Here is a 16,181-nt window from a genome sequence, read left to right as displayed (position 1 = left end):
TCAGCTTGCCCATGAAACTTGCTCCTGACCTTTTCTTGTTTTCCTGGGGCCAGCCTACCTTCTCCAATAAAACTCATCTTCCATGGTGAAGCAGCAGATGGAGAAATGTAACCCTTCAGCTGACAACAGAATTTATGAGAACAGAAGAATGAAGCTTAAAGTAAACCAGTCATAATGCTTAACATGCATGTCCAAGAAAATTGCTGTCCTTCTATCAAATGGAAGAAATTGTCCCTTGCATTGGTTTAGTCTCTCTCCAAAATTCATTTCTAAACCATGATCATTCTAAACACTATGTATTAGACCAGTTTATCTGATGCTTTGTTTATACCTGATAAAAAAAGTATCAGATAAACTGGTCTAATATAGTATCTGTATTAGATATTATCTGATAGTTGCCAGAGTCTGATAAAATTTAATAATCAGTATCAGTATTTAAAAAGCAGATCAGTAGAGAAGTAGGTTAGCAGTACAAAAATATAGTTTAGTCTCTGCACATCAAGAACGTAGCAGAAGGTCCAGTAGTTACTATCATATATTTCCAGAATGCTTATTAGGAAGTTCAAGGATAATCTGAAGCAAATTTCTTACCTTCAAAGGTCCTATCCTGTACTGATGCAGCAGTCAAATTCAGTGCCATTTTCACCGCTTCATAGAAACTTTGGCCCAGTGGCATCATAGCTAAATCCTTCAGTGATGCTAAGGTACTAAAAGTGGAAAATAAAACAAAAATCAAGCTCTCTATACACCAAAAAACCTGAAAGAACTTGCTGGAAAGAGACAACTTTCAAGCAACTGAATAATAAAATACTTTTTTTACTGTTGAAAAACTGATGTTTTATGAAATTAGAGTTTAATTGAACAACTAAACAATTGAGGTTTTACAGTTAGAGTATCTCAAACACAAATTGAAATTTTACAGTTAGTGTATCAGTCAATTTCCATTAAGGAAATGTGTCCTGAGAGGACCAATGTTCTCTAAAAAAAAAGGAAACAAATGTGGAAAAATAAGACCAAAGTACCACCAACATTCTCTGCTATCCTCACAACAAAGGCAGAATCAACACAGAATACTTATATTTTACTTCCCACCAATTTAAAGGAAAAAAGTTTTAAAGCAACATAATACTTATTCTCACAAAAGATTAAGCAAAATGCATTACAGAATCCATTGATAAAAATATATCTATTGAAATTCTTACAAGTCTCTGTCACCTTAGCTGTGAAAAATAAATTCTGTGTTAATGACACTGTAACTCACTACATAAAATTTATGTCAAATTTACCAGCTATTTCCCACCAAGTAATCAGATTATGCAAATAAGAATCTCATTTTCCAGAGTAAGCCATCAGTTTACAACATTCATAAAAAGAAGGGAAAACAAACAAACAACCCAAAAAACCCTACCCCTACCATAAAACCCCAAAGCTGGTCAGATAGATGTGAAAAGTTTTGTTAAGTGCCTCTGAGAGACACAGCAAAACATGGTACAGACCTGAAAGTCAGAAATGTAAATTCAGAACCTTTCTACTGGCTTAATTCTTCCTTAGAAAGGACCACTAGAATGTAGCATAGTAATATGAAACTAGTCAAGAAACAAGCATTGGTTTTTGTGGTTTGCTTTCCAAATTGCATTAATGAGGGTAAATTTGGTCACTGAAGGGCACAGAAATCTTAAAAAACCCCAAGCACATGAAAGGACCAAAACCCATATGTAAACATCTGATTCTCCTATGTAGTTTTGCATGTTAGTAGCTCAGAGAACAAGGTGAAATAAGGTTACAAATTACTCAGGCATAAGGGAAAAATAATTAAATTTTAAAAATCAAGCACCAACATAGGTGCAATCCACATATTATAAGAGAAACTTGTTTCCCAGCTTGAAAAAAAGTTATGCCATCATATCCTTCTTCTCTGGGTGGACAGCTGTTTTTGTGGATTTTCTTTGATTTGGGTTTGTTTTTTAATTTAAAAAAAGTACAGTGGGATGATAAAGGATGGCAGAAGAGCACAGTAACTTCTCATTCATTATCTCTGAGCTCCTGCTTCCCCATGGCCTAAGGCTGATGAGGTGCATGGCCAGTCTAGCGCAGGCACCCAGGTTCAGAGGGCTTTTCTTACTTTATGACTGTGTTATTTGACTACAGTGACAACTGCCCATCAACCTACTACAGCAAACTGCCTACCCTGGCGAACACATATCCATCTTTCACCTAATAATGACCTTATTTTACTGAAAATTCCTGCTGATATCTGTCTTGGTCTATGCTTTCATTCTATGTCTTCCTCTGAACCCAGCTGTCCTTTACCTGATTCAGAACAGTCTCTGGGGTGTTTTTCTTACTGTTTCATTTCTTGCAAGAGAGGACCTAAAGCTATTCCGACAGCAAGAGGCTGAGGAAACAAAATTGAGTAATTTTCCTGATACAGACCAAGAGCTACAGACATTCAGATCTGATTAAGATCAAAACTATTATTTTCTTATATTCATATGTATATGCTCTGTCTTTCAAAGATTCCCAAAGTATATTACAAGATTCAAAGTCATATTGTGTGATGAGCTTTTCAGGCATTTCATAAATTCAGGTATTGCTAACATGGAGCTGCTTAAAAAAGACTCCTAGGGCATCTCTGTTGAGTTTGGCAAAGATGTAAAACATAGTTACAAAGGAATCAGTCTGGGTGAAAATTCCTAACAAGTTTTATAAAAGCAAAATCTGGTAATGAGACGAAAATTTTAGCCTCTTTACAATGTAAAGGATGCTTATTTTATTAAGTAGACAGTGAGAAGAACAAGAATTGCAGATAAAATTTTAAAACAGAGCACTTTCAAGAATGCGAAAGTACTTACTTTTGAATAACTTTTAGAAACTGTGTTATGGTAGCTAATTCATCTTCTGTATAAAAGCTGTTCAGTTCAAGATGAGGGAGTGAATGCAGGAGGTTCCAGAAATATGGTTGCTTGTACAGATTTTCTGCTCTAGAAATAATTTTCTCTGCTTCATTCAAATCCATCTTTAGGTGGAAAAAAAAAAAGTTACATGCTACACTTCCAATAACAGAAGAAAAAAATCAAAAGAAAAAAAAATCAGATGCCTGTTATTTCCCTGACCCTCTTGAAGTTTAAAACATCATAATATTTTTCTGAATGTGAAAACATACCTCTAGATTTGTCAATATACCACATTATTTTGGTGGTATTTTGAACTCATGGAGGCTTTGTTTCTGATATGTCTCCCTGCTCTGATGAAGAAATGGAGCTGGAACTAAAGCCAAGGCATGTCATTCTGCTCAGAGGTGTAACCAAGGGAAGGATTATCTTGGAGCTCTCAAGCCCTGCAATGAATGCGACTGCCCAGGCCTCGCCATCCTTGCCTCACAGCTCTTTGCAAGGCTTGTAGGGGTCTCAAATAAAAACTTAAAAGAATGGCTCTTTAAAGGTGACCTGTCTGGGATAAAACAACTTCTTTCATAGGACTACACAATATTTGCTACTCAAAATTAATGTCTCACTAGGGCTTTTTTGCACAATGGTGACATAAGCATGCCTTATACAAAAAGACTCTTGTGTATATACAAGCTCTGTTTCTAACAATGATCATCTATTGTCAAGTCTAATATTTTCTTAATGTTGAGAAATACATTCTTTCTATTCTATATTGCATTCCAGAAATGAAATTTCATATTGATATGGCTCCTTTCAATCAATGAGATCTTATGAGCAATTTAAATTGCCATCTAATTTCAAATTATAAACAGGAAATCTAGGTTTCATGAAATAGCAGTAACAATCAATCAAATATGGAAAAAAATAAATCTGATAGATGCACCTTTAAATTGCTCCTAATAAACAAACGCCCTTCAAATAGTTGTGGATTTTAGCTACTAACAACCTACACTGGTTTAAATAAGTAATCTAGAAACCATTGAACATCTATCAAATTTACAAGACACCATTTTTTCCTTCAAATATCTTTTTCTTTCAGATAGTCTACTTAAACTTGACAGGTTACAAATTTCTAACCATTATAATAAAGATCCTCAAATCCCAAATAATCTCAAAACAGATTGCAATAAATACTTACAGTAAGAAAAGTGGTGATGTTATGGAGCCCTGTAAAATTAAATATTTTCCTTTAAAGAGAAGCATTATTAGCTTTAGAAGAATCTATATTGTAAGCAAGAGCAAGCAGTGCACAAAGGATGTTTCTAGAAAAGTAAAGGCACATGAAGCAACTAATACCAAAAGATAGTGGTCCATTTGATTTTCTGTGCGTCCCAATACTTTTACTATAATCATAAAAACAATTTAAAAGACATTTCTTACTGTCAATTTTTTTTGAGGCAAAAGCATCATGCCAACACTACATGACTGTCCTTGCTACCAGAAGCCAGGCATGCAAACTGTGATTTCACCTAAATCTTTCTGCTTGAAAACTCAGACAGTGACACAGGGTAGTGGGAGGTGCTCAGTGCCCCCTGGTACAGCAACAAGGTTGTGCAGCGTGGTAAATAGGTATGATTCGTGCTGACAAAATTGAAACAGTAATCAATATTGATACAGTAATTAATATTTTGAAATAATAAAACAGTTAAAAGGTGTAATGCCAAGAAAGAAAGGGAGAGGAGAGGTTCCACCCCCCCTTTTCCCGCAGATGGTCAAGGCAGGAAAAAGCAAGAGATAACAGTTACTAACAATTAACAGAAAGAAGGGAAAATCTGGTTGGGTCCCAGGAAAACGCTAATTATATGAGATTTATTTCTTTGATGCTTAAACATAATATTATGTTAGTTTTGGCTTATATTATACTAGCTTGGTGCGCATGCGTAACCCAAAGGTGAATTAAAGGACATCGAGGAAGAGGAGAGCCTTCATCAGAAAACAACCCCCAAAAAGCGGTGCGACCACCAAAACGAGTGGTGATGCATGCATGGTGAAGGTGGTGATGAGGGAGGAGGTAGAAGTGTGATGAATGGAAAATGGGAGGAGATGGCATTGGCACATGGCATGTAAGGGGGGAATGTTCAGTTGGCAAGCTCGTACGTGAGGTGGCAAGGGTCCAGAGCCCTGCACTCCGTACCCCGCGGTTATCTTTTGCTTATGCGCTATTATTGGAACCAAATTATCCCTTATTTTAATCAAATTATATTGTCAATATTTCAAGTGTATCTGATTTTATATATATATTTTTCTAAACTATTCAATTAAAATTGCTTCTACCTCTAATATTGTTTGGGGTTTTTTATGATGGGATAATTGGGCAAATATAACAGCAGTATGGGTGGAAATGGAACAGGAGACCCCGACCCTGCTATTTCCAGTCTCACTCTTTCTGTGCAAGACTGAAGGTCACCACGTGTGAGATACTGTTTTTTTCCATTCCTATACTCTTTAGTACAACAGAAAAATACAGGGAGGGAGCAATAAATACTTTTGAATGTATGTTAGAAAAAGTAACCTTGTACTCTGATTTTAATCCTTATGTTTTAAACTTTCCTCGCATTGTTTTCATAACTCTCAAGTATAAAAGGGCACACTTTTAGAAAGCTACATTTTTTTCTCTGATAATGTTGATGGCAACTGTGTTGGCAATCATAAAAGTGGGGGTTTTTTAGCTAAAATTTCAGTTGCCTACTTTTATTTTTAAGATCAAACTATTCTTTTGTTTGATAGCTATCACTAACCAATAGGCAAAGAAAATAATTTTTAGAAAAATCACAGGTTACCTGAGAGCCTTGAGTTTTCTTCCCACAGCTTTTCTAAGGCCATAGCTTTCTCTGTAGTATCAATAAATTCCTTTGCAAGTTCTTCTATCTCTTCCATGAAGTCCAGATCAGGTCCAGTGGCTCTCTCTGGACCACTTTGAGGGCTTGCACTATTTTTTGACAGAAAAAAGAGGGACAGGTAACACACTGAAATCAAGTAGTTGAAAAATGTGTATATGCTCACAGCAGTATTCTAATTATTTTTTTTAACAATTATGTATTTATACAATTTCTATTTAGTTCAGTTCACTAACATGGAAGTTGCAGCACTGGGTCTCAAAACCTCAGGAAAGTGGGCAATGAAAAATTGCTGAGGTCACTTATGCCAATTCTGGCAGCAGCAAAGAACAGACATGTCCAAAAATTCTTTAATATTTCTGAACACACTCAACTTTTCTCCCCTGGACTATCATGTGTTTTGGTGGCAATTCTTTAATGAGAAAGTTCAAGCTTTACTATTGCATCTAAGGTAACAATTTGTTTTTTCAAATACACACAGTAACGGATAAAAAGAGTATTTTATTCTTACTACTGGCTTTTTCCTTATTTTAGCTTGCAGACATACCACGGGTAAATATTATCTCTGTTATCTCTATCACATTGCTATCTGGTGACTACTCAACAGCACAATTTTCTAACAATACTTTTAAATAAAACCAGAAGTCAGAATCATTTAAATGCCTCTTTACAGGACAAAATCACTTAGACCTTCCTAAAACACCATAAAAAAGGGAATAATTCTATTTAGGATGTTACTAGGCAGTTGTATTCTGGTTTATCTAACAGGAGATTCAATTATCTTAAGAGCTAGAACCTGTCTAGCAAAATCGTTACTGTTTTGCATCAAAAACACAATTAGCTGTCAGAGAATCAAAGAATGAGTCCAGTTGGAAGGGACCACAATGGTCATGTGGTCCAACCTCCCTGCTCAAGCAGGATCATCCTAGAGCACATGACACGGGATTGTGTCCAGATGGTTCTTGAATATCTCCAGTGAGGGAGACTCCACAGCCTCTCTGGGCACCCTGTCCCAGTGTTCAGTCCCCTGCACAGTAAAGTTCTTCCTCATATTCCAGTGCAACTTCTTATCTGTCAGTTCTGCCCGTTGCTTCTCGTCCTGTGTCCCATTTACAAAATATAATAAGGAGTTTCATTCCTTTCTCATCGACCTGATATGCCAATTGTGCTTTCACCGCAATTTTTACTTGTTGAAAGAAAAGCCTAATGAGAACAATTCACAAACCAAAGAAAGCCATCAGTCACCACTTACTCATTCTCTTATTTCTCTTTCCATCCCCTCCTGATCCTCATTTGTTCAGATACTCACAGAGCTGTTTGCAACTTCAGATTAAGGGAAACAAAGAAAATTTCATCTTAAAACAATCAAGTTCTTAATTGTTTCAGTACAGCTTACTTTGATCCCAACTTAGCCGACAGACAACAGGATTTTGGAAAACTGTTTCACCATCCTCAAACTTTAGTGGGCTAAATGCAGAACAATACCTCAACATATATATTTCCCTTTTAAATGGAGTTTTAAAAAGCAGCTTTCTGTTGTTCAGAAGGTGGCTTTTTGGGAGACTAGAAGTTGCACTTCAGCTGTTGTCTTTGAAAATCACCTCATAAATTCCAATATTGCTGAAACTCCCAGTGACCAAAATTTCAGACAGCTGAGAATACTTGTGTTTGGCAAAGAACTGAAACACTACTTACATACTGAAAATTTCCTAGTGCTCTGCTTTTTGAGCATGAACAAGAAGCCAAAACTTGATTAGAATAACAGCAGCCACAGTCAGAATATTAAAAAATCAAAACTCTAGCTCAATTTCCATGGGATTTTTCACAGGTTTTGGTTGTCTTTGGTTTTTTTCGTGGGGTTTGGAGAGAGTGGTCGTGTTGGGTTTTGTTGTGGCTTTTCCCAATAGTTGCTGAACATAAAATTGAAAACTAAACTCTCCAAAGAAGATAATTTAAAATAAAAAGTGCTCAGAGGAGTGCAGAATTTCAACCCACATTGTTTGCCCTCCAAACTAGACTCAAGCCTTGCATCTCCATCTACAAATGTCCTCATTTCAGAAACATTCCAAACAACAATGCACTGGGGGAAAAGGCCTTAATCACATAGGAGCCCACAGCAGGACTCAATGCTGTCTCCAGAGGATGCTGGGGCTGCCTGGCCTCCCTACCGGCTGCAGGGGGCACAGATAGCAGTGATGGAAGCAATCAGTAATTCTTTCCATTCTATCCCCGTCACCAACTCTGCCGCACCTTGGATCTGCAAAGCTTGGGTTGATAAACAGCAGGGAAACAATATAAAAGCATTCTCTTGGCACCTAATTTTATGTGCTTTAGCCACTTGTTTGATGCACAGTAGAAGCACATTAGATAACACAGGTGTATCACTTGGTGAGGAATTTATGTTTTGGGATTTTTAGTATGTTGTGGATGGAAGCAAGATGGATGGCACAGGGTGTCGTCCTGGGTTTCTTCTTCATGCTTCTTCTTCTGTCTTCTTTGCGGGTTTGGGTGGCATTTTGCAATTGGGCATAAAAGTCTGCATTGTGGGCTCTTTAGCATCAGTTATAGGGTAAAAAAGGGAAATAATCTAAGTGTCAGTTCTTAATTGGATAGTTTAGTCTTAAAAGAGCTTGTAACAAGAGATTGTTGGCCACTTTGTGCTTTCTAATGAAAAGCTGCCAAACTCACAGTAGTGAGACTGTTTTACTGAAAAGAAATAATAAACACCTGAGTCCAAACATGAATTACCATCTCAAGTGCCTTCAATCCAGACCCAGAAAAACTGAAAACTGGTGCCTCCACAAGGTCCCATAGAGCACGTGGGGCCAGGGAAAGGAGACTGGGAAGATGCAGACTAGAAATATTAAAGAAAACCTCAGGCAGCACTTGGAGCATGGCGGCTCTGAAGAGCTACAGGGCAAAGTGCAGGGAAATCATGTCGATGGTGAAAGTGGAGAGGGAGATGAGAAACTCTAGGGGGAAGTAGATATTTGGAGCATGGTAAAAAGCAAATCCAAGGCATAAGGCCTAGCTATTACAGAAGAGAAGGCACATTCGCCTTCTCAAGCACATGAAAGACCCACAGAAATGCCACTTTCCTAAGCACAAGCCTCTCAGCAGCCCAAGAGCAGCTGTTTGGACATGCTGGCTGTGAGCTGTGTGAGCTATTAGCTTTGTGGGGATTCCCAGGTCAGCTGCCACGTCAGCTAGCTGCCATTTGTGACCCTCTTTGGCCATCATTGCCACAGACCTGCCTCTCACTATTCTTGTATCTGAGCACAGCCTCTTTTTGAAGGGGAAATGGCAACAGGCATGACACTGGTTATCAGGCTCAGTTTTATGAAACACATTAAATTATTACAGAGGTCTTACTTGCTTAATAACTGTGTTAATATTAAAGGATTTTATATATTTTCAGCATGGTAATAGAGGACTACATTTAGCTCCTAATTAGAGTGCTACAAGTTACTACTGATCTCTTAATTCAGCACAGGTTACACAAAATTGCAGGAAGATGTCAACATCTTGCCAGAAAGATAAGAAACCACACTTTAAAACCAGCTACAGAAACAGTCAAAGCAAACAATTTCCAGTGAGTGTGCCAATAAAAGTTCTTAATTGTGTTATTGCTACTCTCCCAAAGAGCCTTCAAAGCGTGCTTGCTGGAGCAGAGGGCAGCACTAACTCATTTGTGTGTGAATGTGTAAAGGAAGTCCAGCAGCCATTCCAAGGAAATTCCTAGCAGCAGTTGCTAGGAACATTAAAGAGAGGAAGCAAGGGATAATAAAAAGGATAAAAGGAGGAAGCAGTAATTTGTAGGAGAGGACATACATAATTAGAACTGGGGTGTTAGAAGAAGGGGTTGAGGAATGTATATATAAAATTGCATTATTGTCCATGGAAGCTCTTCCTTCAACTGTACATTTCCACACAGTTTGTGAGAACAGAAATGAAACTAAAGACATACATTGGTACAAACTTTGAATGTGACAAAATACTGCAAAAGAGCAAAAAATTGCATCTCTTTGAGCATGTAAAAGCAATTGTTATTTCCTAAAGCCATGACTCATAAACATTGATTCTGTCCAATTTACTCAGTTACTCAGGATAACAATAAGAACATTTCAGAGCTCATCTGAGAACTCAGCTGTGATGTGAAATGCCTGATAACAACAAGAACACTTCAGAGTTCATCTGAGAACTCAGCTATGATGTGAAATGCCTTTTAGACTCGTGATTTTCATAAGCATCTCAGCAAACTCTTCTCAACCTCACCCCTGTCACCACATTAATAATTTCTCTCTAAAATTGCAAAGCCCCAGCTGGCTTTCATTCTGCACTATATCAGGATTATAAGCCTGGAGACATCAATACCAGTACAAATGCTGGACAATAACATACTGTGTGTCTCTCACATAAAGATCTTTCTCTTCCATGTAGATACAATTATAACCTTCCTAAAATGCAATGGACTAAAATATATAGCAAACTAAAACAATATATTTTTCTTAATTTGCTCTTAAATTAAGAAAACATGTTTCAATTTCCTTTTCTCCACAACTCTGGCAATCTATAAGCAAGGTCACAAAAACTGCTTCTGTTTTTCAGCTACAGAGCCTGCAACTACAAAAGTTTGCCCAGACCACAGAGTTAATATTGCAGAAAGTTGCTGCAGCCATAAGCTATCTTGAAGAACTATTTCTCCTTTGAAGATGTATGTCACTAAAGAAAAATCTGACCCTTTAAGCAATTCTTACACAAGGACTTTTGCTGATGCTTAGACATTCCTTGATTTTATTCTTCCACACCTGCTGCTGTATCTAAGCTCTTCTGATGCTCCTCCACTGGAGAATCTAGGCGAGGTATTGATAAAGCAAAAGGTTTAGAACAGTGAGAAGAAAGGGGCTGGCATGAGCAGGGCTGCTCCAGGAGAGGACCCAGCTAGGAGCTGGGACAACCCTGGCACAGTCCATGCCCTCAGCAATGGGACAGTGTCCCCCAGGCTGCCCAAGGCAGACGCAGGAGTGTGTTACAGGCTCCAGAGACAGCCCCAACAAGGCAGGGTGAGCCCAGGAGCCCAGTCAGATGCAAAAGGAGACAGAGCTACCACGCGGGTAAAAGGGGCACATCCAGCAGAGGTGCCAGAGACAGACCTGGGCTTCTACCACATCTACTGGGTCAGGCTGCTCAGGCTGCTACCACCTGAAGCTAAATAAACTAATGTGCTTAGAGAAAAAACTAATAGAGAGAAATAAACTAATGTGCTTTGAAATGACATTTTAGAGTCTTGCTTTAATGATATTTGTGGTTCTAAGTCTGAGGATAGCTTAATTTTCTTTTAGGTCCTCAAAAAGTCTAACTAACATAGATCTATGAGTCTAGACTGCAAGGACAAATCCCATCATTTTCTGCAAGATTTGCCAGGGAATCCAAAGAACTGGGAAATCACGATGTTTCCATGCACATTCATGGAATGTGTGAGTGTAAGGCCACAGGACCCCATGGCTGTGTGGGTTTTGTCTTATTTTCATGCTCTCAGTTTTACACTGTGCTCCACTAAGATGAGGTGGGGGGTGGAACATTCTGGAAAGAGCAGGGAAAAATGTCCTTTGCCACAGGAGCTCGGGAATACTTCCTTGTTCCTCTGTCTGAGAGGGGAGCATGTATCAGGCTAGGGAATCATATCAGCTGCTGCCAGCCAACAGCTTTTGCAGTGGATGAAAAAAGGAGCAAGGAGCAAAGCCACAGAGCTCTTGCAATTAGATGCTTTCCAAAGCAACAGAGGAAGTGGCAAATCTTAATGAAAATCAAAGTTAATGTGGTTGTAGGGTCATCTTCTCACCATATCACAGGCTGCTGCCTGAAGGGACAGGGACACATCTGTGAGGGCATGGCCTGCACCAGGATAACTTCACCCTGGGCTCAGCCCCACCATGGAGGGTGCTGCTCACTGACAAATGGCTATTTGTGGTTTATGGATTCCATGGAAGCTCCAGCAGTAGTCACAGAACTGCTTCCTCCCAAAGACAATTACTACATTTCAAAGTGATAGCACCAAAGTGCTCCATACTGTGAAAAAAATGGTCAAGTGTCCATGCAAACCGTGCAGTCTCTGACTCTCTCTTAATAAACACTACATTATTGACATTAAAAATGTTCCTTTATCAGACTTATGGATTGATATCCTTGAAGGGAAGATAATTGCTATTACTGTTCCTATGACATCCCATCTCTCCAGTCAACAGGGACTGGATTCTGTTATGTTTGACTGATCAGAATGACACTCTATATTCCTAAGGCTGTTGGCAGCCAGCATAAGTCAGAGCAGCCCTGAGGTTGATTTAATTTATACTGATGGACCTGGTGGAACAGGCTGACCTCAGAATGAACTTCATCCTACCTTTTTAGTCTTTTTCCTTACCTAGGCTATATGCTACTCACTGCAGCCTATTGAGTGCATAAATATGGATACATGCATGTATTTTATTTTTCACTTGAATAACTGAAAGCCACTGAATAATTTCCCTGATTCTTAAGTAGGTCTAAGTCTGCCTCCAGGAAATTCTTTTCTGATTTTCTATTGAGCTGGAACATAATTTGGGCAGTTCAGTCAAAACAGTGTAAATAATCATGCAGAGCAGTCAATATAGTTCATAGTTTCTAGAGGTTTAACACGTTTAGATGGCATCTGAACTAGTGATGTAAAAAAAAAGCTATACTTTTAGGGAATTTTTTTTAAAGGCTAGAATTAGGGTAACTCTTTAACCCAGTAATATAGAATTTCTACTGCAAGTAAGAGGCACAAGCCTTGTACTGAGTTTGAAAGACCACAGCAAGGGGCTGGCCACCTTTGCTTTGCCTGAACTTGTTTTCATTTTGACTTGGGTTTGCTTTACCTTTTTTTTTTTAATTTTCCTGGCCAGACAACTCTGGCAATTTGCTCTGTTTTCATTTGTGATTGCCTAACACCATCACAGTTTTATACAGATAGAAGGTGCAAGTGACCATTCAGTGCAAAATGAGATATTTATGGCTAACAAAGCAGTGCCAAAGAACACAGGCCCAGTATAATAGATGAGGCCTTGAGAGGTGGGACAGAGATGAACTGCACTGGAATATAATACTGGAGCATCTGGGTTGATAAGAGGTGGGGCACAGGCCGGCTCTGAGGGCCATAAACAAGTCACCAGTGTTTAGTTAAAATTTAGACCTTGTAGCTGGACAAAGCCAATTTCCAAGCATCAAGAAAAAAACAAGATGTAGCTAACATTTGTAAAAGATATCATATACATTCTGGTTTACCACATAAATTTGAATTTATCCCAGAGTTGCAGACCAATGGAAACAAGCAAGGTATAAAAGCACACTAGCAAACACAAGTGACCTCAAGTGCACCCTCAAGTGAAAAAAGAAGCCATCAACACCACATTCCTCCAGGCAAAGTAATGTCTGTCATGACTTGCCATAACAACCCCATCTTCATCCATCTGCAGCTGTTTACATGACCCAGAGTGCCAGTGGAAAGGTGAGCATAACCCCAGAGAAAGGACTGGAAACTCACTGGTCATGTAACAATTTTAACTGTATTAGTGGGAGGAGAAGGCAGAGGAGAATTTTAATAGGGGTATTTTTGTCTGTAAGTATCTTGTGTAATAATGCATCTTGACTAATACTGCTTAAATTATTAAGATTTCAATTCTAGAAACAAATTCTACCTTATGTAGAACGTGTTTGCCCATAAACAAGGTTTATTTTGCATGGTCTTTTGTTCAATCAACAGTTCTCTAATAATAACTGAAGCAGACCATCTAGATGAACAGATGAGTATTATGGCCTGTTACTGTGATAACGAAGCTTTCCAACTTGCTGTATGCTGAATTTATTGCTACCTATAAACCTCTACAATAATAAACCATAAATATTTAATACTCTGGCACACCTGGCTCAGCCCTCTAAGATCTTTTGATAGATATTATCAATTTTATAGGAATGTAAATGTATAAATTTTCTAGATGTAAATGTATATATTCTGATTAGCTGACTGTAATTTGACTTTATTGTTGTATATATTTTCAAAGGCTGCTTATGACTATATCCTTCAGCCAGTTTGCATAAGTGTCTTTGCATCTCAAGCATTTTTTGGAGTAGATGAAATTACTTCATTTCTTAAGGAAAAATTCAAAATTCTGATTAATCTTTTTCTCTTTCTGCATTCGCGGATCCTGTGACAAGGACTTCTAATGGGCAACTTCTTCCAAGTTCTTTCTTATTACAGAACTTCTTCTATTCCTTGTTGGCTTTTTGTGGGTCTTATACGAAAGTTATTCTTGTTTTGCTTTTCTGGGTTCACTTATCCCACTAGGTATCCCACCCAAACTATTCAAAGTTTAAATCCACATATAATTTTGGTACTCTGCTTCACTCACATATAATAAAAGACTCTCTGGTAAAAGATAAAAGTATGCTCTGACATGGTAGCAGCAAAAGGGAAAGAATATGACAAGGTATACAATTTCACCCCCAAAGAGTGTTCAGTAGCCAAATCCAGCATGAAATGCCCAAGAAACGTAAACAAAAATTAGCAAGAGGTACAACTATGGCCTTACACCTTTTGCAGTCATAAGAACACTGAAGGAAGCTTTTAGCAGAGAGTAACATTGCTTGTATTTTTCCTGTCTAGAAGGCAGCAAGAACCTGCCTTTCTGTAAAAGCAGGTGCAGCGTGGTGGTGGCAGGTCCGTCACGCTCCCGTAACTCACCCAGAGCGGCTGTGTCTCTGCGCTGTGTAGCTGGCATTCCTGCACCTCGAGCCCACGTTACAGAAAAGGCTCCGCAGGAAGGGATAAAGGCCCCCACTCGGTAAATCACGAGCTTCTAGGTAACCTGAAACCAAGCAGCAGCAGAAATAGGACCAGTGATATTGCATTTGCAAGCTGTACCATCATGTTGCGCTTCCTTATCCTAAAAATCCTCTTTGTCACCTGCAAGCAATGAAGGTGTATCAATGTCAGGTGTCTCATTTAAGAAAAACTCAGTCATCACAGAAAATGAGTAACCTCTGTGTCAGATTGGGACAACAAGCTATGTGACACTTGAGAGCAATCTTTGTAAAGCTAATTTTCCCGTTAGTAACATTATTGCAGTACCATGTGGTTGTTAGCCCCAAAATCATGTGACCTAGATTGGAATAGACTTCTGCACAAAGTGGTATTTCCTCTTTTCTCACAGGCTTTCAAAAAATGAAGGAACAGGTGTTCAGCAATTGAACATGCATCAATCAAGACCCTTTAAACAGCCATTTTTCCATATCTCTGGAATTATCCACAGCTCTCCATAAAGTAAACATATATAATGCAGGCTACATTCTCTCCAGATAGTTCACTCTACAGATCTAGAATTGTTTCACCAAACTGATTTTTAATGTAGCTAAAGCTGGTTTATCCCCATTTTACTGGGATTGGTGAATAACATAATAATAAACTGAATAGATTATAATATCATAAAGAATTATTTTCTAAATGAAGTTATATTTTGACAAGATAAAAGCAAAAATAGCTTTATAAAGTAGAGGGAGTCATAAGTTTTGAAGTGTTAAAGCAAATGGAAGAATTTAACAACATATAAATTCTCAATCCTAGGAAGTGAGTAGGGGTAAGGTACATCTTGTCTAATTGTAAATATCCACCTCTGAGGCAGTCATCTAAACTCCATTACTCTATAGAGAGCAATAAATACAACTAAAACCCAAATAATCTCCCTTACTCCAAAGCTGATGTTTAAAAGTTGTCTTACCAATCAGATATTAAACCTAGCACCTCTTTCCTACATAAATACAGCTGGACAAGATTGAATCCCACTGTAGGACTCTTTCATTGACTCCACTGCATTTAACTCCCCCTTCTAGGATGTGTTTAGTGTTTGCTAAATACTTCTACAAGTAGAGGCAACCAAAATAGAACACAAGCAAAGCAAAACTTACAGTTTTCCTTGTATTTTGGGGGCTCCTGGAAGCGGATGGCAGCTAGAATCAAGAAAAGTACACACGGCCACAGTATTTCAGTGAGAGAGAGGACCTGAAGAAGAAAATCAGAACATCAGTCTATAGAACATAGGGTTTGGGAACAAATCATTGAAATTCATATGTCATTTACTTTATAATAAAAACAATAAATATCCTCCCAACAACTATTTAAGGAAGAACAAGACCATTAAAGCAACTAACAACTGAAACTTCTATTTTAAATCCTTATAACTCTGTGAAATACACTTCTTTCAGAACAGAAAAGTAGTTTTTATTTCAGTTTATACTGTTTGTAGATATTTTCCTCAGGTCAAGACAAAGACTGGCAAGGTGGTGATGGTGACCTTCAACTTTCCCATACCTGAGCCTCCTAAGA

General features: G+C 38.2%; 1 protein-coding gene across 1 annotated transcript in view; it reads right to left on the bottom strand.

Moving 5' to 3' along the window:
* Positions 1-16,181, bottom strand: part of ABCA13 (ATP binding cassette subfamily A member 13) — a 169,025-nt gene that overhangs the window by 148,717 nt on the left and 4,127 nt on the right. Inside the window, exons 2-7 of the mRNA XM_058032791.1 lie at positions 15,764-15,857; positions 14,544-14,667; positions 5,729-5,877; positions 4,087-4,115; positions 2,853-3,016; positions 592-707 (exon numbers count right to left, since the gene is read on the bottom strand). Of these exons, the coding sequence (XP_057888774.1) occupies positions 592-707; positions 2,853-3,016; positions 4,087-4,115; positions 5,729-5,877; positions 14,544-14,667; positions 15,764-15,857 (676 nt within the window). The remainder of the gene's footprint in view (positions 1-591; positions 708-2,852; positions 3,017-4,086; positions 4,116-5,728; positions 5,878-14,543; positions 14,668-15,763; positions 15,858-16,181) is intronic.

Source organism: Melospiza georgiana, chromosome 1 (genome assembly GCF_028018845.1).
Source record: "Melospiza georgiana isolate bMelGeo1 chromosome 1, bMelGeo1.pri, whole genome shotgun sequence".
Taxonomy (NCBI): Eukaryota; Metazoa; Chordata; class Aves; order Passeriformes; family Passerellidae; genus Melospiza; species Melospiza georgiana.
Note: the sequence above shows the minus strand (reverse complement) of the source record. Positions and strands in the feature narration are given on the sequence as shown.